This window comes from Bos indicus, chromosome X (assembly GCF_029378745.1).
Source record: "Bos indicus isolate NIAB-ARS_2022 breed Sahiwal x Tharparkar chromosome X, NIAB-ARS_B.indTharparkar_mat_pri_1.0, whole genome shotgun sequence".
NCBI lineage: Eukaryota > Metazoa > Chordata > Mammalia > Artiodactyla > Bovidae > Bos > Bos indicus.
In genome coordinates, this window is record NC_091789.1 from 109,938,413 (window position 1) to 109,962,754 (window position 24,342).

Below are 24,342 nucleotides of genomic sequence, written 5' to 3' on the forward strand. Positions count from 1 at the left end.
GGAACTTACCGAAACAATGTACCACCTAAGTGCATGGGCTCTGGTGCCAAACTGTCCTCATTCTCCACTTATTTAGCTGTTTGATCGGGACGAATTCGGGGCTTCCCGGGTGGTGCAGTGGTAAAGAATCTGCCTGACAATGCAAGAGATGCAAGAGATGTGGGTTCAATCCCTGGGTCAGGAAGATCCCCTAGAGTAGGAAAATGGCAACCCAGTCCAGTATTCTTGCCTGGAGAATCCCACGGACAGAGGAGCCTGGTAGGCTACAGCCCATGGAGTTGCAGAGGGTTGGACACAACTGAGCGACTGAGTACACGCACACACATGGGACAAATTAATTAACCTCTCAGTCCTTTGATCCCCTCATCTGTAAAACAGACACAATTTCACAAGTTGCTAGAAAGATTAAATGAATGAATATGTGTAAATTTTCCAGAAAAGTACCTAACACTAAATTGATAAAAGCTAATAATTGAGAGAGCCAGGATTCAAATCAGACTTGTCTCAACTCAAAATCCCACACTCATTGCACTGTATTTCATGACTATTATGTTTACTTCTCATCCGTGTCATCAGTTAAATATATATGTTCAAGTGATAGAATGTTATTTTGTTACAAACCTGCATTTTTTTTAAACGTTTCTAGGAAATTTTCAAGGAACAAACCTTTACTGAATAATTTGAAGCATTTCTGAGGAGTTTGTTCATGCAATTCATTCTTCAAATGACTGGTTTTTCTCTCTTATCAGCATAAAACTTACATTTGTGGGGTTTTTTCCCCTTTCTTTGTGTGCTAGGCGAGTCGCTTGCATTGCCATGGAGAAGACCAAACAGGAGCAGCAGGCCAGCTGCACTTGGTTTGGCAAGAAAAAGAAGCAGTACAAAGATAAATATTTGGCAAAGCACAATGCAGGTAGGGAAAAGTACGACTTACTAAGATGGGTTAAACATCTCAAAGACCAAAGTAGATGTCACACCTCAATTACGTCTTCAGAGTTCTCTATCCAAAAATGTCACCACATGCGATCTTTCATCAGCTTACAAAACTTTTAAGAAACCCCTCGCTTCAATTATTATGTTGCTTATATTTGCCAAATATTTTACAGAGTTCTACTTTATAGGAAGAAAATGCTATGTGGAAACAGAACTCTCTGGAACTCAGAGAACCCAGTACATTAAGTCCTGCCCTGAGAAATGAGAGATTGAGGGCTTGCCAAGTCACCAGGATTCTTGCCCCTTGCTGAGATTGGTTTTGAGCAAGTACCCTCACCCCTGGCTCCTCTCTGGCCCTAGGATATAGCCCTGTGACACATTCCTAAGGGCAAATGCGCATTCTTAACAGAGCTGTGATTGATTTGAAAGAGCACAAATGGCATCGGTTCCTGTCAATAGTCTCCCTTCACGGTACTTCCTAGCTCCTAAAAGACCAAGAACGTTATCTTGGCCTGCCCTTCATGGTATGTTTGTCTGTTTTGAAGCTTGCATTCAACTTAAGTCAAAATAGTCACTCATTTGCTAAGAACTGAAATGAATACAAAAAAACCATGCTCTGTCATTGCAGTAAAATTCCCAGAAGACTCACAGGATGTAACTTAAGTTAAAGAAACTGCATGATGATATAGAGTAGGATTTACTTACTTTTAATACCTTCTTAATATGACTCCTTTTATAAGGAACTTTTTCTGAGGAATTGCAAGCCCCAACATGGGCATTAGGCTAGTTCCCAAGGTTTCAGAAATAACTCTAACATCAAATGTATGGCAAAAGAAAAAAAAAATCAAGTGAATGCAATCATGCATACCCAATTAGATGGTATAATATTTCTGACAAATATGAAATGCTTTTCCCTCTGTAGAATGTTTTATTAGCATTTACCAGGAAAATTTTTTTTGAAACTCTGAATGATTCATTTCTTGATCTGAGAGTAAAAGTAAATACTTTGAAGTACTGTTTAATGTGGAATGAATGTGAGTGACCACATGGCTTAATTTTAAATGGTTCAGTTAAATAAGGATTCTTTCCCATCATGATATTTTTATTCCGATAAAATGGATCATCTCTGATTAAGCACCACTATAAAACACTAGTCTAATAATGGCATTTTTTGTTTTATAAAGGGAAGAAATATTTAAAGTAGATTAGTTAAATGTAAGTAGTTAAAACTAATTGTAAATGCTTGCATAATACTATTTGAAGAAATTCACTGTAGTATCAGCAGAATGTTGTTTAACACAAAATGTCAGTGGTTATTGCTGTCTCCATAATCACCTTGATTTCCATCAGCTTCTAACAGGTTCAAAAGGCCTGTTGACATTACATATATATGTATCACCTTGTAATTTTTATATAGATGGATTAAAATTAATTTAAACCTAGAAAAGCAAAGAAATGGCCAATGAGGCTGTTAATCCATCCTTAGCTTTTTATACTGTACTGATAGAGGGCGTGTAGACATGAGTATTCAGTTTGTCAGTACTCTTTAATTCAACTCTGAGGAAAAATAAGTCAGTTGAAAAACTAGAATCTCTAAATTCTGACAAAGAATCCATTGCATGGTTCATTTACGAATTTTACCAGAGAACCAGTATCCCATCTGGTGGTCAGTCCACTTTTTCCATTCTTTGACCACCGGGGCACCACTGACCTTCCATTGTTCCCGTTCTCTGATTCATCATAGGTGGTGCTTGGTGAGCCTGCAAACACACCTGTAAGCTTAACAGCCAGCTTGAGCGAGGACCAGGAGTTAGCACACCTGAGTAACCATTCAGCTCAAGCAAATCATTTGACTCCTGTGGGCCTCAAAATGAGGAAATTGGGTTTTAGTCCCTCAAGGGTACCTTTGCCAATTCTAAAGTTCAGTGGATCTCAGGTTATCTCATCACTGAGCCTGACAAATGGGTATCATTTAATGAAGCCAAGTACTCAGTTGCTGTCCCTTATCTGAGAGTTTAGCTCTGGTAAACGTTGCCCATTATATTGAAGGCTTTATCACCCCTGATAGAGAAGGCAGGAGCCTCATAGAGATGGAATAGGATTGCTTTTTCTCTGTCGTCTTTTAACACAACTCTCCTATCCAAAACCATGGATGTATCTAAGATCTTGTAAACTTAAAATTAAGAGGAGTAGCAAAGACCACCACCACTTTTTGTTACCTGTAGCATCTTCCTAAGCAGTAGTCTTCCTCATCAAGTCCTTTCTGCCACCTCTCTTCAGCTTTCTTCCCCATCACAAACCAACTCTTACCTTTTGTTAATCATAAAGACCAGAAGAACCATTTGCTTATTACCTTGACTTTATAAGAGATGAAACTGTCAGGAAGGAAAGTCAAGTATTTTATCAGCTGTTCTGCTTTTAGCTATGATGAAAGTTTACCCTAATACGTGGTGTTGTTGACATAAAGAATTGCTCTAAAAGAGAGAAACACATACTGTTGACCTCCAATGGGAAAGTAAATGCTTTGAGTACTTTGAAATATCATATTTTTAAATACCAAGAACTGGACAAATGGGTTCATAGGCCACAAATCAAACTATATTTCTGAAAGGGGTTTTCTGTTTTATTCAAGAGTTGATTGTAAAATACAGTAGGGGATCTTCCCATAGTCCTCAGTAAAATAAAATAAGGGCCATTGGGATTAACATATACACACTACTGCATATAAAATAGGTAACCGACAAGGACCTACTGTATAGCACAGGGAACTCAATATCTTGTAATAACCTATAAGGGGAAAGAATCTGAAAATATATATATAAACTGAATCACTTTGCTATATACCTGAAACTAAAACATTGTTAGTCAGCTATACTTCAATTAAAAAAAGAAATGCCACTGATTTTTATACATTGAAAAATAATTTTTAAAAAATAAGGACCATATTTTTTTTCCTTTCTTTGAGAATTCTGCAACTATTGATAGCAGGATCCAAACCTCATCATTAAATTCTGAAGTTGTTTATATTTGTAGTAAAAATGAAAGACGAGAACTTTATTAAGACCTAGAACTGATAGAAATGATAAAATACTAGAATTAATTATTTCCATTTCTGTTACCTGGAAATTCCACATGTCTAGTTAAAGCATAATTCTATTCAAACTGTTGCCTATTTCTCACTTTATATAGTGGGAGTCTATCAGCTGAATGTGACCCATAAACAAATGTTTTTTCCATACATATATAGTGTTTAAAATAATCATCTGAAAATCAAATATTTAACATAAAATCTTGGTTTCTTACCTTTCCTTGAAGGAACGGAGTGTGCTAACATGGGGCCCACTTCCTCCCTTAGCACTCTAGGCTGTTGAAGTCCCTCTTGATGGACACTCATTCTATAGGATCCATTGTCTCCAGGGCTCCATGCTTGCATGTGGCCCATTCACTCAAACAAATGAGCTGCCTGGCCACTGCAGGCATTTGTGTGTGCGCTCAGCCCAGTGTTACCTGTGTGAAATTTCTCACCTAAGTGGAGGTTTAGTATTTGAAGATACTATGTGGCTTTTCCTACTGAGACAAGGAATAAATGTTAAAGTTTTTTTTATGGAAAAAGATTCTACTAGAGAATAGTTACCTAAATACTTACAGGTGTCTTGAATAGCTTACAGAGAAGTCAGAACAATGTGCCAGACTGTATTTCTGAAGCCTTGGGAATAGATTTGATTATGTTTGAGTTTTACAGTATATACATTTTCTATAAAACATAAAAAAAATTTTGTCACAAATTTGACACAAAAAGCATTGTCGTGCTTCTAGAAGAACTATACTCTTTGAGGCATTGAGATTCCTCAGCCCTAGGACTTCCAAAATCAGTTTTAGGTCAAGTTATTAATACAAACTTTTTTCTTAACGTCTTCATTAATTCATTTTTTTTTTTAATGTTAAAGCCCTGAGCAGTGGTATTTAAATATCCTGAGAAACCCCATTTATATATACAAATATGAACAAATCTATAGAGGATTTCTACAATACCATTCATAGGTGTGTTTAAATTATGCTTAATACCACAAATTAGTACTGTTGAATTTTAAAATCTATTACTTTTGTTTTCTTTAATACTGAGAACTCTAAAGACAACTGAAAGTGGCCCTGTTGACAGTTTTTTTTAATAGTAAAAGTAATAGGCAGATGTGATTAGAAAAGACACAAAATGAAAAGCAAAAGACTTCCACACCTACACTCCCTGAAGAAGGTTTCTTGTAATGATTTCCAGACAAAATTTGTATGCATTTGCTAGTATATAAAACCCACTGACTTATATATAAGGTTATTGTTGGATTTTTTATTAAAATGAGTTTGTTTCTTAATGTGATTTATTTGCCTTGTGTTTAGAATATTGCATGGTAAAGTTTCTTTTGTGCATATTATACTTTTATTTTACTAATATATTATAAGCCATATTTCAATGACCCCTGTACATTTTTCATGCTGTCTTACTCCCAATGGCCTCTGTGCATGTAAGTAACCTGTTGAGTGACTGTGCCTCTTTGTTTTTGACGATTTCCTCTCATCAAGTCCCTTTCTTTTAATCAGCAAACAACTTAAAACCTTTAAAAGTTCAGTCTCTAAGTGTTCTCCTTATATTCCTTGTATGTCGTATTTGAAAATACCCTCTTTTACTGTTTCTCCATCCTGTGGCCATGTGATGATTTCATTTAGACCAGAGTAACCTCTTCATGCTACTCATTTATGATTAAGATATTGATGTGTAACATATCTGTTCATTTGTTTGTCATGTTGATTGTTCGTATCTAGCTCATTCTTATGTGGTTGAAAAAAGATGACTTAATTCAGTAAGATTGAATAGAATCTATAGAGGGAAAGAGATGTACATACCATTCAGAAAAATATGTGTCAACATCTTGCTCTTTTGTGAGATGCTTGATTATTTCTAGATACTAAAGTATATCAGCTTGCTGATGGACCTCTTTCATAAGCATACTTTTCTTGATGGACATAGCACTCAGAGGGCAATAGGTATAAAGAACAATGCCGTCTGCTCTCCTTTTATTTTTACAACTCTTCGTCACCATTACCACTGCAGCATGACTAGCTAGCTCTGCCATGCAGAGAACCTCCTGTTCATTTCGATTTTGTGAATCTGCCATTCTAAACACAGAAAGCATTTTGTGGTTTTTTAGCTGTTGCTAGAGAAATATGCTTTAAAGTCTTTTAGTCAACCTTTATGCAATCAAGTTATCAAAGGAAAACAAATGCACAAATACCCATTAACATGCACTAACCCTTATTTTTAACATATTGTATTTCTCTTTTTTAATATTTTGGGAATTATACTTCTGTTTGTTTGTTTCTGATCTATTGCATTCCAGAGTATCCTATTTTGCATTTTAAGGTTCTTTGCTACTGGGAAAATCACAAATGTTAAGGACTGAGCTAATATTCAAAAGCAGTTGGCCATATTGTTTCAGGGAATAGATGCTTCTCTTAATAATTGACTGAAGCATTGTAGATTCCTCTATTATACCATGGAATCAGTTTCATGGAATTTATTGCAACCCCTCTAAAATCCAGACCTTATTCAATATTCTTTAAAAAAGAAAGAAAGAAATTTCAGTGTGTGCCTGACAACATTTGGGTAATTCCACATAGAAAAAAAATTACAGGAACACAGATACATGATTTTAACCTTCTTGTGAGAATTTTCAAATGTATGTGAGAATCGGACTACCTTAAACTTCAACAGGAACGGTCATCCTCTTGGGAAAGTTTTCGTAATAGTTTTATTAAGAATCAGGTTTCAAAAAACTATTTTTAAAGCTTTTCTTCTCAGTCTGTAATGATTAGAGAACTCCCTTTTTGCAAAGGTTTCCAAGTTCAGACTGCTTCATGCTTCTGGTTCTATCCATCCCAACTTACCATACACAGGCTGACAAAGTTAGGGGTCCAGTGAAGCATGTTCCCCTACTTACACACCCAAGACTTTCCACTAAATGGATAGCTAGCTGGGTTACAATAAAACATGTGAGATGCTCATTTCCAAAATTTGTGAAATCACACTTACAGAACTTGACTTTGACAGAATCTAGCATGCTACCTTCAGCAACTCTGCTGAAAGAAAGAACCGTCAAGTTAAAGACCAGCTGTCCATGCATCTCTCATCCATCCCTAGAAATAATCTAGCTGGACTCTTTCTTGGTTAATTCTAGTTGCATTCACGCTATATTCATGTTGGTCACTGTCTGGAGACTTTTTCTTTTTAGTATTGCTGGTTTCTTAAAATTGCAAAAATATGAACAGCATGTGGTTTTGAATGAACTCATATGATTTGTTGGATACTGCATGAAAAGAGATGCAGTATCTTTCACAATTGGACTTATATGCATGTGCCCAACATGTCTTTGGATGCCCCTGGTTCTAAAGTGCATTTTCATGGGCTTAAAAGTGAACTCTTCTCCCAAAAGGTTATATGACTTAAATTACATATGAGCTATATATCATAAGTTGGATTCATATTTCTTAAGACATGGATTTACTATAATTTTGGTTTTGCCAGTAAAATTATAATTTATATACATGAACTATTCCTTCTGTAAATTTATATTCCTTCTAAATCTTTGCATTTTAGTGTTTGATCAATTAGATCTTGTTACATATGAAGAAGTAGTAAAACTGCCAGCATTCAAAAGGAAAACACTAGTCCTGTTAGGTAAGTTTGACTGTATAAGTGGCTTTCTTATTTTCATCTTCAAAACATTTTACAATTATTATTAACGATTATCAATTTTAACTTTTTGAAAAATGACATAGGTGCGCATGGTGTTGGGAGAAGACACATAAAGAACACCCTCATCACAAAGCACCCAGACCGGTTTGCATACCCTATTCCACGTAAGCAATTAAGTGTATTTTTCCTAGTATTTTTCCAATATTGTAATTTACATATTTTTCTGATAACATAGTAAGAACTGTTCATTATAGGAAATTTGGAAAATCCAGAAAAGAACAAAGAAGAAAATGAGTTAACAGTTAATCCCAACCCCACCCACCCCCTATAGTTGTTGTTTAGTCACTCAGTCATGTCCGACTCTTTGTGACCCCATGGTGTAGCCCGCCAGGCTCCTCTGTCCATGGTATTTCCCAGGCAAGAATATTGGAGTGGGTTGCCATTTCCTCCACAGGGGATCTTCCTGACCCAGGGATTGAACCCAAAGTCTCCTGCATTGACAGTCAGGTTCTTTACCACTGAGCCACCAGGGAAGTCCTACCACCACCACCCCCCCAAATAATAGTGCCATCAATATTTTATTGAATATCCTTCCAGACTTCTCTTAGTACAAACACATCATGTGTATGTGTGTGTTATCACTGTTATAGTTTAACAAAATTGGGCTCATCCAATCTGTTCATAAACTAATTTTTCCAACAGTATGTCATAAATGTTACCCAGATGAATTATTCTTCAGAAAAATAGGTTTTAATGATAGTATAGTTTTCTTTGATATAACAATATTTTCCTTAATCAGTACCTAAATTGTTGACTTTTATCACTTTTAAAACACAATGGGCTATCCACTGCTTATTGTAAAGAATTTTAAATCTATAATATTTTTATTCTCCTGATTTTCTCTGTCTTATCCTTAATCTCAAGTCCTCTTTGCTTCCTCAATTACAAAATGAAGTAATTCCAGGAAGATGAAGAGGATTTAAGGTCATGTGAAGTACTTAGCAGATACTGGATAGATAATAGCAACTTACTACTCTCATTTTATTATTTTTATTATTACTATTCCAAAGTTTAAAATTTGAATCCCAAAAGCCTTCTCGCAATTAGAGCTTTGTTCAGAGTGAGAAGAGCTAAAGGAGAATGTGTGATGATTGACTCCATCCTGCAGTGCCTTCCAATACCATGTCAACACCACTGACTTTTCTCTACACTCCAGAGAGTTGTGAGGCTTCATCAGACCACTCTCATCCCAGAACCCTATCTGATTTACTCAAAAAAAAAAAAAAGAAAGAAATTCACCAAATATTCTTTCAATTGGTACCACTTGAGTTTTCTAGTAAAATACTTCCAAATATTATTTTAATTCTCCTTATGTCTAGACCATGAGTAGAGCAAGCTTAGCTAACCTTCTTCTTGATCACATAAGCAATTGAAATTCTATGTTATTAAATAGCCAATGAACTAGCTTGGTTATAAAGTGTGCTTTGCTGACCCTAATCATGTCTACTTGCCATAATATTTGACCATGGGTATGTATATAGCACATAATACAGCGTCAGTGTAGTATGCTGTTTCTTCAGTTTTTTGTGTGCCTGGAGAAAGGGTTCTTCTTTAAACATCCACGTTTTGATGTCCATGAGCACTTAGGAGTTGTGCAGTCTAGCTGGAGCAGGAGATGGGGAACTCCCCCTGGGTTTGGACTCATGTACCACAAAGAGTTGCATAAATTTGTCCCTGCTCAAAAAAGCAAAGAAGCAAAAGGAGAAAGAAAACTAAAACTGTTGTTTCTGGCTTATCTAGAAAAACATCTCCTAAAGTGCATTTTGGAGAATGCTGGTCCTGTTAGTATCCCACAGAAGTAGGACTTATGGGCAGATATTTTAGTAAACACTCACTCAGGTCAGGAGTCAGCAGACCTTTTCTGTAAAGGACTAGACAGCAAATATTTGAGGTTTTCAAGGCCATATGGTCTCTGACACAACTGCTCAACTCCGCCATTGTGGCTTGAAAGCAATATGTAAAGAAATGAGCATGGCTGTGTTCCAATAGAATTTTATTCACAAGAACAGACAGCAGGCCATGTTTGGCCCACAAGCCATGGTTTGCCAATTCCTAGTTTAGGTCTTTCCTAACTTATTACGGCCATGTCTGGCTAAGGTCATTATGTTTCCAATATCCCTTTTGCTGTATTCTAATAGTCTCCTTGTACATGATGCTATAAACCAGCACTATTCAATAGAATGTTCTCTCGTGAGGGCATTCTATATCTGTGCTGTCCAGTACAGTAGCCACTAGGCACATGTGGGTACTAAACCTCTGAAATGTGGCTAGTAAAACTGAGGAACTGAATTTTTAAACTTTTTTTAATTTTCATTTACTTAAATAACCATTTGGGGTTTTCTATTGTTTAATTCTCCTTTTTCCTTCTCTGAAGACCTAACTGCATTAAAGCATACAGCAAGTTAAGTTAATCCTGGGTCATTTAGTGTCTTTCCCCTGTCATTACCCTTGAAGGGATGAAATAGATCTCATCTACACACGGAAAGGTTCACCAAACCAAACAACTAACCAACTACTATGTTCTGGTGTCACATGAACAAATAGGACTTCTAGAACTGATTTCTGCAAAGCTACTGGGGGTGGGAACAGAGGGTGACATATGCTACAGGATCCATGGCTTTTAAGAGAGAATGAGTTCGGGTAGGTCCACTGGGGGCTCCTCTCGTGGCTCAGATGGTAAAGAATCTACCTGCAATGCAGGAGACCTGGCTTCAGTCCCTGGGTTGGGAACATCCCCTGGAGAAAGGATAGGATATCCACTCCAGTATTCTTGCCTGGAGAATCCCAATGGACAGAGGAGCCTGACGGGCTACAGTCTATGGGGTCACAAAGAGTCGGACATGACTGAGCAACTAAGCACAGCATAGCACAGGTCCATGGGGAGCATCGGCTCATACGCTCAGCCTCTTAAACCTCTTTTGACCTGTGACTTTGCAGATACAACCAGACCTCCAAAGAAAGATGAAGAAAACGGAAAGAATTATTACTTTGTATCTCATGACCAAATGATGCAAGACATCTCTAATAACGAGTACCTGGAGTACGGCAGCCACGAGGATGCGATGTACGGGACAAAACTGGAGACCATCCGCAAGATCCACGAGCAAGGTCTGATTGCGATACTGGACGTGGAGCCTCAGGTAATGCCCGGCCACCCCTGGCATGCCGTCATCCTGCCTGCATGCTAAGCTCAGGTTCTGAAACAAAATGTGCCATCAGAACATCATGGGTCACATAATAATCTAATAGCAAGCTACAGGAAAGTATCAGCAATGAAGGCACCATGAGTTAACCACCCAAAATGCAAGCTAATCGTTGTGCTCAGACTGCACACAGTGTATCTAAGAAAGAGAAACTGTTCTCTTATGAGATTCATTATACTCAGGTGCTCAGTAAGGCGCCTGATCAGGTCTCCAGAAACCCTCCATTAATCTGACTCAGGATGAGACTCTGGCACTTGGTTAAACACCGCAGCCACCTTTCCTCTCTTGGTACAGCTCACACTAGACCATCAGAGCCTCTGCCAGCATCTTAGGTTAATCACCAGCAAGAAATTCTGACCCTGGGCCCTGGGTCTGATGTGCAGCCCTAGCTTTATGAATGCAAGCACGAGCGAGCCCCAGGTTATGCCAGGTGGAGCAGGGGTACAGACCCGTGGTGGTTCTCAGCCTCCTCCACCTCTTTACTAAGGGCCAGTGCCTGACCCTGAGCTTAAACTTGAAGGCATATGGAGAACCTGGAGAGGGCTCAGAGAGCTGGACTCAGAGACGATTAGATGATCTGCAGATGCATCCTGTGCTGGAAGAAATTGAAATTATTAAACTTGCAAAGGAAAAAGCACAAGGCCTTACATCAGAAATGCTCACAAGCTATTTTTCATCTGAGGACAAACTAACAAGTGGGACTCAAAGCCTTGTAGGAAGGATTTGGGAGTTGTAGACACCCGGGCAGGTTACAGGAGAGGCTTGTGGGTGCCCATGTGACTCTGCGGCCTGCTGTTTCTAAGACCGACCTGTACGGAAAATCCCTTATCACTGATAAGTAGAATCAGTGTACCACCTGCTGAAATGGTAGACCAGCTCTCCTCCAGCAGGCTTTGTCTCACCAGAAGGCTTACTTGGCTACCCCGGGGCAGGGAAGATCCCTGGTCAACGGCCACTGTGTGAGACTTGGGCCCCTAACCATCCCCAAAAAGAGAATGGAACCAGCTTAACCAGGGTTTATGTGACCTGGGGCCTGGCGGCTCAGTTACTTGGCCCCTAGATCCTAACCTCAGGGCCAGGGGATTCAGCCATTTCCATGTCCCAGCACCTAATGGGGTTCTTGAACTTGGAATCTGGTTAAGGGGCTGGGGAGGAAAGCAACAGTAGGGTGAACGCTATACAGCTACTTAACAATGAACTTGGACCTTTAGAGAACTAAATATATGATGTGTAATGTAGATTGATTTTTGTTTAACTACTGATCCCTCCTTACTAGGGATTGGAAAAATCTTCTGGCCAGGGGTGGCTAGAGGCAAAGTCTCAATCCTGGTCCTGGTCTTCGACACCCTGTCCTTGGGTTCCACACTGGTCTTCACCTGAACGTCGTTTTCTGCTGGTAGTAATGTCTCTAGCAGTATGCTGGCTGCAGGGCTCCTCAGACCCCCTCCGCGTTACCTCAGCCCACTTTCCAGGGCTTTCTGCCTCACCTGCTGCCGCTGCCACCACCGCTGTTGCTGTTGCTGCTACCGCTGCTCCCTTCCTGGCACCCAGCTTCCCTGTGCCCTCTCCCCTGCCCAGCCTTGCACTGCTCTGCACTGCTGAGCGGGAGACACTTGTCTCGGCCTTACCAGGATGCCCACGTGCGGCACTGGGCACCAGAGCAACCTGTGGCCCGACCTGGGCATCTTCCTTGTTCCCTATCTGCTGGCGGGGCTCACCGCTTTCTTCTCTCCTGCCTCCTTTGTCCCCCTCCTCTCAGAACTGGGGTCTCTCGGGAGAGATAGGGCCCTGGGCTCGGGGATCACACGGATCCCACTTCCTTCATCAGTCTGGTTGACCGCTCTGGTCCCAGGCACCGTGACCGTCACATCCAGCGGTCCAGCCACAGGTGCCCAGAGCCTGCACCACCTGGGCTTTGCCCTCAGGCTTCTCTCCCTTCAGCCCACTCACCCCCGCGGCTGGACAGGGCCTGCACCCTGCCTTCAGGATGCCCGTGGCCATGACCAACTTGCTGTCAGGCAGAGCCCCATTGCTTCGGGGAGTCTCTCTCCTTAAGACGTTTTCTCCACGCCCTTTTCCCACCCTGGCCGTCTGATTACCCACTCCATTGTGTGTCACGGACAGTTGGACTCAACCAGCCTGTATTAACTGCTTAGTATGTTCTAAGCATTCTGCCAGGAGCTAAGAATACAAATAAGGCAAGCTGGTAAGGATGAAATTCCTTCCTCAGTGTTCATCAAAAACCATCTATAATGGGAGAAGTGCCAGGTGGCATTTTTACAACTCTCTCCCTTCAGCCACTGCTGACACCCTAGAAAGCCCACACTGGTGTTCAGCTCGTTGTCTGTGCCATATTAACTGACTTTAGACAGTTCAGGCCAAACTGAACACATGTCTAATAATACTGTATAAGATGCTACAGTTCTACTTTAATCCCAAAGGACCATGGTAAAGACTTTAGACAAAAATGAGTAACCTGACTTCTCTTAAAATAATAGGAATAGATTATGTTCCTCTACATTTGCCAAGCAATTAGTTCTTCTACCTAATCCTTGTAACCAGAGATCAAGACGTCTGTATCCACTTTTGTAGATGAAGAAATCAAGGCTTAACCTAACTGTCACTTGAACAGTCTTGGTTTGCATTTGGGTTGTTCTTTTAAACAGAAAATCCCAGCCTCCTTTCACTGTAGCATCCTAGAAAAGTTAACCCTGATTAATCCTTAAGCTGGTGCACCTTGTATATAGGAGTACAATTTAAATCTTTAACATTTAGAAAAATCTGTAAGGAAGTTAAACCTGAGGAAAGCTGTAGAGCTGATTTCTCATGGAAATAAAGCCATGGCTCAGAAAATAATCTATGTCCCTCATCCCAGAACTCTCATAGCTCCAATGTGTAGTCAAGACAGTTTTAGGAACTTCCCTGGTGGTCCAGTGGTTAAGACTCTGCACTTCCACTGCAGAGGGCACAGGTTTGATCCCTGGTCAGGGAACTAAGAAATCCCACATGCCACATGATATAATTTAAAAAAGGTGGGGGGGGTGTTTGTTTGGGTTTTTTTTTTTTTTTTTTTAGATTTTAATTATATTCTGATTTGGTCATTTGCTGCACTGAAGAGTTGCCAGTAACAAAATTGCTGTGGCTTTGCTTTCGCCCACAGGGGGAAAGGTTGTCATCAAGGAGGATGTACAGTCCTATTAGGGATCTGGGCTTAGAAACAAGAGCCAGGTTCTGAACTAGGAGCTGTTATGTGAAGTCAGTTTCTGGGATCATTGTGTTCTTCTTAAGCCCTTAGATCTTTCTCCAAAATGACTCCAATACTTGCCCTTAAGTGATTTTTAATTTTGCAAAAACCAGATAAGTCTTTTGTGTGTGGTTATCTGGGTCATTAAGATCTTTTTTTTTTTTTAATATAGAACAGTCTTATGGACTCTGTGGGAGAGGGCGAGGGTGGGATGATTTGGGAGAGTGGCACTGAAACATGTATAATATCATATGTGAAACGAATCACCAGTCAAGGTTCGATGCAAAAACCAGTTAAGTCTTTTTTTTTTTTTCTTTAGCCATGGACTTTATTGTTTGAATATTTGCAATTATTATTCTATACACAAATGTTAATTTCTTACAAAACTCTGTATTCCATATTGCTAGGTCACTTCACTCTTCATTTCATGTCACATTTCCATCAAGAACTATTTCCCCAAATCACCATCTGCCTGATTGTGTGTTGTTGTTGTTCAGTTGCTAAATTGTGTATGACTCTGGGATGCCAGACACTAGTCCACCAGGCTCATCTGTCCATGAGATTTTCCAGGCAAGAATACTGGAGTGGATTGCCATTTCCTTCTCCTAGTTAAGTCTTAAAGATAGCTGCTGCTTAGATATTTGGTCAAATGAGTTTTTATTCCTTGAGGGTAGTAACCTGAGATTAATTATTGGCCACAGATAAGCCATTAAATCAACTCATCTGCAAAAGAGAAAGAGTTAGCTTTAAATGTTAAATTAATGCTTCATTGCCTGTCTGAATCCAACATATTTTCAGTGGTCTTTCTAGACTCTCCCTTCTTGGGGATTCAGAAAGAGATATTTGCCTATGAATATTAACAAATCTGTGTCTCGTCTTAAAAGTCAAAAAGGAAGAGGGTTTAGAGATCATCTTAAAGCCACCTACTAATGGCCTGACAGAGGGGGATCCTGGTGAAGCAATCCCATTTCCTGCTCCTGAACTTCAGGCAAGCTAAGACTATGCCAGAAAATGGCACCCACTTGAGAGCCATAAGTAGAGCAGAGTCTGGGGACAGAGGCCTTCAAGAACTGAGGATGTGCATGGTGACTGCTGAAGATATGAGGGAGACTAGGCAAGATCTCAGTCAGGATTCGAGGCATCTTAGCATTTTTGAAACTATAGTAATATAGGAGAGAAAGTCAAAGCCATGAGCAGAAGGAGGAAGCAAATATACTAACCACAGAGGCTACTGTAGTTACTGTGATAAACATGAAATGAGGCTCGGAACTTCCTGGCAGCCAGGACAAAAAGGAGAATGTCATGAATCACATAATTCTCATCTAGTGGAAAGTATGTTGGTTTTTTCCTTGGAGTTAACTGCTAACGGAATATATCACCTGATTCTTAGACATAAGAGGCAGTTGGTGGTGTGGTGACTACAGTCTACATTGACAGTCTCATGCAGTAGGTGCTGAATGACCTTCCCGTCTTCATGGTTAAAGACTAAGGGTGTGAATGTCTTGGGGTGGTTGTGCTCAGTTGCTCAGTCGTGTCCCAGTCTTTGTGACCCAATGGACCATAGCCCACCAGGCTCCTCCATCCATGGGATTCTCCAGGCAAGAATACTGGAGTGGGTTGCCATTCCCTTCTCCAGGGGATCTTCCCAACCCAGGGATCTAACCCATGTCTCCTGCGTTGGCAGGCAGATTCTTTACCACTGCGCCACCTGGGAAGCCCGTGAATGCTGCGTAGAGCAGGGTAATCCTCACGCAGATAACAGTTGCTGAGTTTTCTGGTGTAGTAATAGGATAGCAGACTAGAACTGAAAATACTCAATTAGGTGGCTTTTAGGCTGTGGTCACTGAGTGGAGAAAAGTCCGTTTCACACCAGGGGCGGTATTCTCAACTTCATCCGAGGGTTGTGGCTCATGGACATCTATCTGGCACCTCAGGGATGGGAGCAAGGGTAGGGACTATGCCTTAGTTTGTCCCCATCCAAGTTGCCCAGAAGGTGACTCTGGGTGGGTGTGGAATGACCAGGAAAACTTATGTCTCAACTGACCCTGGAGTCACCTGATTTATGAGCATAGGAAGGACAGAAAAAAGGCCCCCAATATTAATGATAGAAAGGCCCATTCTAAGCGAAGATCCCTGTTAAGCTCCATTGAGCTATATATGGACTTCTTCATGGTATTTGTTCCTTGCGAAAATCTTCAATCACAAAAGGCTTTGCAAAGAACTGCCAATTACCTCTTTCAAAAATGAACATATGCAAGTTTGAAGAGGTTTCTCCCACAGGGAATCTGAGCCTGTGACTTTCACAATTAAAGCACGTTTTTTGTTTTGTTTTGTTTTGTTTTTTTGACAGCACTTTGATGGCAGGCAAAATAATGTGCCACACTCCCTTACCCCACAAGGAGAAACTGTAACTAAAATTCAGAAACATAATCCTGGAGAAAGTGAACCTTGCACTGAACAGGAAACTCAAAACCTTGAGCAGCCAGTTTGCCTCTTCCATGCCTTGATATTCATAGAAGCTGAGAGAGGCTGAGAGAGTCGTTTGAGGCATGAAAACACAATACCCTCTAATCAAACCTGCCTCAAAAGGCAAAACAGACTTTGTGTGAATTGTATGTACTACTTTTACATCTTTGCTTGATCAAAAGACAATTTCTGCCAGGTGCCATTTGGGGCAAGAGGGCAACCACTGAATGATACAGCCCTACCCTCAAGAAGCTTAGCTGGCAACATCCAGACACTTGCATCTCCATGGTGACGGGCCCTACAGGTGCCTAAGTGTGGGTGTGTCAGGAGCAAACCAGAGGGGCGCCTGTCCCCACTCACACCCCACAAAGGATTTGCAGAAGAAAGAACACTCAGCCAAGCAACAGGGAGCGTGGGGAAGGGGGGCCAGGGGATGGAGTGAGTATCCAGGCAGAGGGAGCAGGAAGAGAAAGGATGACCCTTTGTGGAACTAAAAGCAGTTCAGCAAGGCCTGTCCACAGAGGGGGACAGAAAGGTGAGCATGGACCAGGCTACATTTCATCCCAAGGCCAAGAAGGAGATCTCGCAGGGTTTAGAGTGGAGGGGTGATATGAGGAAATTTGTAGTTCCCAAAGATCATTCTAATGGCAGGGCTTAGTAGGGTTGTGCCATGCCATACTAAGTCACTTCAGTTGTGTCCAACTCTGCGACCCCATGGACTGCAGCCCGCCAGGCTTCTCTGTCCATGGGATTCTCCAGGCAAGAATACTGGAGTGCGTTGCCATGCCCTGCTCTAGGGGACCTTCCCGACCCAGGGATCGAACTCACATCTCTTGCATTGGCAGGCAGGTTCTTTACCACTAGCGCCACCTGGAAAGTCCCGTTAAAACAATCACTCTGTGTGCTAAAGGCTCACTCTGACCAAGACCAAGATCACGTGGCTAATAAGGAGCTCTGTGCACGCATGCTCAGTCGTGGCCAACTCTTGGCGACCCCATGGACTGTAGCCTGCCAGGCTCCTCTGTCCATGGGACTCTCCAGGCAAGAATACTGGAGTGGGTTGCTATGTCCTTCTCCAGGGGACCTTCCCAACCCAGGGATTGAACCCACGTCTCTTATGTCTCCTGCATTGGCAGGCGGATTCTTTACCACTGAGCCACCTGGGAATTGGAAAGCAGCCCAAACTGTTACTACAGCAAACCAGGCACTGGGGGTGGGGATGGGGGAGTAGGGATAGGGCAACACAAACAACTGAAAGGCTGTTTAGAAAGCAAACTGTTGATGTATGGCAAAACCAATACAATATTATAAAGTAATTAGCCTCTAATTAAAATAAATTAATTAAAAAAATTTAAAAAAAGAAAGCAAACTGTGGCTAACACAATAGACATGTTAGATTCTTAAATAAAGGACAGCAAGATATTTACCCCTGATGCATACGAATTAGTTATATGCCAGTCACTTGTGAATTGTGCGCCTATGTTGGACTTTGCTGCAGGGTGGGCGTGTAACCCCTTGCTTGGGGTCAGGGGAGAGCCCTGTCCTCAGAGGGGAGGGGCAGAAGCACCAACCCCTGACCAGAATCAAGTCCCACAGCATGACGTGCAAACTTTGCAGTATCTCTGTACAAACTAGTAGCTTGCAGTTAGAGGTTTTGGATGCCTCAGAACAGAACTGAAAGGGGCCTCAGAGGTGCCTCTCCCTTGAACACAGGTATTATCACAGGCCTGCAAATTACTCACAGTCACATGGCGTCTAGAGTAGCTCCACGCTCCGTCTCTACTTGGGGTCTCCCTTCCCTGTAGAGTCCCAGAGTAGGGCGGGGTGGCCTCCCCTGGGACAACTCAGAAGGCCTGTGTCGGTGTGAACACAGTCACAGTGGTCAGGACTTGCTCCCCCTGTGAGCAATTTGCAGTGTGGCTTGGTGGGCTCTAGATGAGTTCTGAGCCAGCCTGCTGGCCCCCATCTACCCCAAAATGCATTTCCTAAAAACTGAAATGACCAGGTTTGAATGAACAGTAACCAAACATAATCAATATTCACTTTTCTGCAGAAAAAGAGTTCAGATCGATTCATGAGATTCCTAAGAAAAATGTCCAGTTTGTCAGCTTTTATTTTCCAACGGCTACTGTCCACCCCTTGGACAAAAAGAAGTCATATAAGTTATTTATAATGGTGGTAAATTTAATAATATCTGGCCAAAAATTTGAATCAAGGGCTTTTCCAGTTGTATCATTTTCTATGGGCTTGTTTGAACACTGCATCAGCTATTTCTAAGTCTCAGTTTTCCTCTTTGTTTACACAGGCACTGAAGGTCCTGAGAACAGCAGAGTTTGCTCCTTTTGTTGTTTTTATTGCCGCACCAACTATCACTCCAGGTTTGAATGAGGTAAGAATTAATCAGTTTGTCCTCTACTCAGCAATCCCGAGTAAGGATGCCTTTGTGTTGCTCGTTCAAGGCCAAAGCCCCATCTCATTAAGACAACTAAGTGAAGCTCTGCTTTGTCCTCCATGCCAGCCATTAAGATTTCCAGAGATCAAGGTCCTCCTTCAGAAGGAGGAATTACACCCCACAGAGAAGTATGGTTTTTCCGAGATCAGAGTCATTAGGCAAATTCAAGCTTGAGTGTCCAGCGCAGTCAGCCTTCTCCATGGGCCTGCTCCTGCCCTGTGGGGCTGCCTTCCTGATCACAGCTGTACTGACAGAGCTCGGGGCCAAAGACGGCTTTGCCTGAGGACAACTATGAGGCATCCACCGCCTTGGCTGAGCTGCCCAGGCTCCCCTGAGCATCCTCCAGTGTAGAACCCATGCAGGACCTCTACCCAGGCCCCTGGAGGCTCCCAAACCTAGAAATGAGCTCAGTCCCCTCTCAGGCCTACTCAAGTCAGCAGCCACCATGGAGATGGTGCCTGTGAGGCTCAGCTGTAGCATCTAGAACCAAGCTGGCTCACATAGCCTTCTACTGCCAGGCTGATGAGAAGGTAGTTATGGCATGTCCAGTAAATATATTGCTGCTGTAGGATCATTCATACGAGGAAACTCTCTACAAAGTTAATACTGAAGACCATCCCTTCCACAGGGTCTAGAACCCACCAGAATGTTCTTGGCACTGTCTAGTTAACAGTGGCCTAGACTCACCCAAGTCTATGACAGTAAAATCAAAGCTTGGAGATTTTCACCTTAAGGAAAAAAATTAAATATCCAGGCAAGAGTACTGGAGTGGGTTGCCATTTCCTTTTCCAGGGTATCTTCCCGACCCAGGGATCAAACCCACGTCTCCTGCATGGCAGGCAGATTCTTTCCCATCTGAGCCACCAGGGAATTCATCTAGGTTTAAAGATTAAATATCTTGATTTCTACGTCACTCATATTTTCAGTCATTTTTTGAAGTTTCATTTGCAAAAGAAAAAAAAGTCTAAAGTCTACTTTTCCGTCTTATTTAATACACAAACATGTTTGAAACTCCATGTTGTGGTTAGCTCTTATCCTTTGGTTACCATGTATTTTTCTTGAATTACCATCTTTGCTTTGTTTTTGTTTTTGCCTTTTTTCCTTCCCTTTTACTAATTTTCCATAGCTGCCAAAATGGTGCAGAAAATTGCCTGTAAGTACCAGCTAGGAGGTGATAAAATACAGCCTTGTTTCCTTTCATAGAATTAGAATGTAGACATTTTGTTCCCACAAATCCTTGCTTTTGCTGTTAGAATAAAGGCATTTTGTTTTCACTGAGTTAAACCCTGCTCATGTTAAGTCAAGCCTGCAAACAAGCTGTTGTAGAGGAAGAAACTGACAAATGTAACTTTATCTTATAAGATCATTAAGAGGGAACTTTAAGGTGGGGGGGAGAACTACATTAAAAATGTGATGCTCTCAGTCATAAATTTTCTTGAATGTTTTCATCAGCCCAGCTTTCTGAACAAATTATAAGCCCTGTTAGTGGATCTTAAAGCCCAGGACTTTATGTTAGCCCAGGACTACAATAGCCCAGGACTACTGTACATTCCAATAGAATCCCCTAGCCTGGAGCATGACATGATAGGAATTGCTCCTTCTCATACTGGTAGGAAGCACTCCTGTCTTTGGGTGAAGGCATCTTTCCTAAAATGGGGCTTTTGTGTTGTGTTTCTTGTCGAGCCACAGTGAAAATATTATGCTTTTTAAGTGCAAGCAGAAAGTGTGTTGATACAACCTTAGAAGGTAATGATTAACTGAGGTCTTACCTACGCTGAAGTAGTTAATACCTAACATTCAAAGCATGCCACATCCTGCTTTGAAATTCTGGTAGATGACAAAACAGGTTAGGACATTCTCATTTCAGAGTGTCCTGATAGAAAAGGTTGATTTCCCAATTTGTCTGGTGTCTGTCATCCCCACTGTAGTGCTGTGATGGAATTGAGTGTTACTATCTTACCTCAAAGCCCCTTGTCAAAGGGTTGCACCACACACCGAGGTTCCCCCAGGAAGAGTCTCTTATAAACAGGTGGACCTCAGGGAAAAGAGGAGTCCTAAGCCTGCAGTGAGTGCCAACAGCTCCCAAATGATAGCACCACACCTTTCAGAGATGGGTCTCTGTCATCATGGGCCCCCATTTCCTAGTAGATTTCCAATTTAACACTCCACATCCTATCACGGCCAGTATTAGCCAGCCAAGCGCTTGCTCTTTTGGTAAGGTTTATTAAGCACTTACTATGTATAAGGCAAATGCCAAGTGCTGGGCATAGCAGGGCAAGTTTGTGCTATAGTTAGGGAGACAGATACTAATCAAACAAATAGGCATTGAATTGTATCTATTGATAGATATATATTTCAGAGTCCACCCAACAGCTCACCTACCTAATCAGTTAATTTGACTTACAGAGTTTCCTGGTTTCAAACTTGAACTTCCCCATTAAAAGCTCAGTATAACAATATCTGCACCATGAAGATGCAGAGGCAGACTTTCTGGTGGCCCTTAAGAGATCCTCATCTTGAAAGAACTGCCCTCCTGAGGCTTTCTGGGGCTCACGGCAGAAGTTTAGGGAAAGTCTTTACTGCAGCAAAGAGTTGAGTAGCTGCTTCTCCTTCAGAGTTTTTCCCATAAGAGATATGAGGACCTACAAACAGTGATGTTTGGCCATTTCCAATGCAGACCACCTTGAAGGGATTCATCGGGTGTCAGTTGCTTTTGTATCTGGGATATGGCCTCATTTCATCCATTACTGGTAACATCCAAAAAGCTTTTGCCTCTGGCATATCCACTGCTAGTGAGTGAAGGCAATGCATTATATATGTAATTGAATTCCGGGAACATGGCAGAAAAATTCAACTTCGTTTGTTGTCCAGAGGCAGGGGCTTCTTGGGGCAAACACAGCTGGGATCCGGGGCTCGGTGCAAGCAAGAGCAGAGGACCAAGGAAAGGGGATGCAGGGCTCTGACCTCACCCCCGCCCCCAAAGCCCCCTCCACTCTGCCAAACAGGAGAGTGGTTTGAGATGAGGCAGGCCTGGGTCAGGGGGATGAGCACAGAGCAGCTGACTCTGACAGTCTTGGCTGACTCCAGACGGGCACAGTTCCGCCAGAGCAGGGTCACGTGTTTGCTGAGGAGTGTTGTGTCCTGGTCCATCCAGGTTGGCATAGAGGCCCTGTTGCATGGTGAGGAGTCACGGTTATAAGCCGTCATTCTGTGACCCTGGATCCTGGGGGCCATCATCTCCTCTGTCACGAAGCGGCCTCGGCCTCACACTCAGATGTGTCCCATCATGGGCAGGCCTCAACTGTTTCTGACACCGGGACAGACAGAAATGTAGCCCGAGAAAACCATCTTGGTTGACTTCTCTCTCCTCTTTGCTTCTCCCTCCTCCCACGCCCACCCCTTCCTCCATCCCCTCACCATTTAGGATGAATCTCTTCAGCGTCTGCAGAAGGAGTCTGACATCTTACAGAGAACATACGCACACTACTTCGATCTCACAATTATCAACAATGAAATCGACGAGACAATCAGACATTTGGAGGAAGCCGTGGAGCACGTGTGCACAGCCCCGCAGTGGGTCCCCGTCTCCTGGGTCTATTAGGCCCCCCTCCCCCAGATATCTGCCGCATAACTGGGAGCCACCTCATACATGGAAAAGCCTCTTTGTTATCGGCCTTGTGTCAGCAGGTCGTGGTCCCTAGAGACTACCTAGTTGTAGTGTGACCTACATTTATAATTATTGTCATGTCCGAATAGATAGGAGGAGAAAAACAATTACACACTAATTTAAAGAGACAGTATCTTTTTTAATCAGTTCTCCTAAACTTTAATAAAATGTATCTTTAAATGTATGTATTATTCAATCCTTTGGAATGTTATATTTTTGGAAATCATAGCTTTTTATTTCCAAGGCCCCTAAAAACTGCACAAAATAGATGCTGCTTTCTATAATCTATTTTAATAATAATAAACAATGATTCTGTTACCTTGACTGGGGTTGGAACACTACATTCTTTTTAGAGTCTGATTTTATGGATTGGAATATCTTTCTTTCCTTTATTTATTTGAAATAATCAGTCTAGTGATTACAAAACTCATAAATTTTTAAAGGCCTTTTTTTCCTCTTTTTTTTTTTAGAATAGTATTTTTTTTAAGTCCTTTATGTACCATCCAGATAATGTGATACTGTCTCTTTGAAGCACCCTGTAAACCTTTTAGAGATTTGAAGTTGGGTCTTGACTCTTAATGCATGTGGACAGTCGCGAGCGTTTATGCTGTCGGTGTGTCTGTGTTGGACAAAACAATCTGTAATCTACAACAAAGTACATTCCGTTCACGGGGCACACCCAGGGGAATAAGAATAAAATGCTATTATGACTAAGTTGTAAACCTATGCACATCCCTTGCATTTCGGGCAACTTTATAAAAAAAACAAACAAAAGAAACTGATTTTTATTAATAATAACCATGTAGTGAAATGTGTTTGTAATTTTGTCTCAATTTAATTTGTTGTAAGGTGGGAGGGGGAATTGCTGGTTTCACCATTTCAGATCTGTGTTGTCTGAGAGTATTAACATTTTAATTAAGCAAAGAAATGAGGATTTTTAATATGTATGTAATTGTTTTAAAGCACCCATTTTAAGAGAATATACTGTGCAATGAAGAAACCAGTTTAGGCATTTGCTATAAACTGAATTATTCCAAAAGAATAATCTATAACAGCCCTGTAAATTCCTTTAAAATGATAACAGGACAGTTTGACCAATTTTTTTTTTAAATATACTTCCTTTTATGTGTTCAATAATTAAATGCCTTTGGGTCCTTCATTTCATCATAGATTTGTTCAGGTTTACAAGGTGATGACCTTTTAGATTTTATAATCCTTTAGATGCTCATTGAACCATCGAAGGCCTAGGAATGACTATCAGTTGGCAGGACAACAAAATACTCTGCCAGAGCACAGCTGGGACCTCGTCTGCTCCCAGAATGCAGTGCACCCGAGGGCCACTCATGTGCTGGAGGCAACATGCGGTTTCTCCTTCCTCTTGCTATATCCCTTGGCACAGGAGAATCATGTCCTTGTTGCATCAGAGACATTAACCATCCCATCACCCTTCTGTGAGGTCACGTTCTTCCAATACAGGTGAGTCAGGCTGGCGGTTTTCTCGCTTTTTGCCAGAGGTCAGTGGCAGGTTTTTCCATTCGAGTGTCAGTGGTTCTATTAACCTGAGATCGTTGA

The 24,342-nt window shown here is 41.5% G+C and overlaps 1 protein-coding gene and 1 non-coding gene across 16 annotated transcripts in view; both read left to right on the forward strand.

Annotated features, from left to right (window-relative positions):
* CASK (calcium/calmodulin dependent serine protein kinase) overlaps positions 1 to 23,585 on the forward strand; it is a 372,938-nt gene extending 349,353 nt beyond the window's left edge. For 10 of the 15 annotated variants that reach the window (XM_070785242.1, XM_070785248.1, XM_070785249.1 and 7 more), the window contains 6 exons: positions 798 to 913; positions 7,580 to 7,660; positions 7,762 to 7,842; positions 10,676 to 10,878; positions 18,957 to 19,040; positions 22,528 to 23,585. In XM_070785242.1, coding sequence (XP_070641343.1) covers positions 798 to 913; positions 7,580 to 7,660; positions 7,762 to 7,842; positions 10,676 to 10,878; positions 18,957 to 19,040; positions 22,528 to 22,704 — 742 coding nt within the window. In that variant the 3' untranslated portion in view covers positions 22,705 to 23,585. The remainder of the gene's footprint in view (positions 1 to 797; positions 914 to 7,579; positions 7,661 to 7,761; positions 7,843 to 10,675; positions 10,879 to 18,956; positions 19,041 to 22,527) is intronic. The other 5 variants (XM_070785243.1, XM_070785246.1, XM_070785250.1 and 2 more) reach the window with 1 other exon arrangement.
* TRNAG-UCC (transfer RNA glycine (anticodon UCC)) lies at positions 13,861 to 13,933 on the forward strand. The gene has a single exon. It is a non-coding gene; the product is annotated as a tRNA-Gly (tRNA).
* Positions 23,586 to 24,342: the final 757 nt, after the last annotated feature.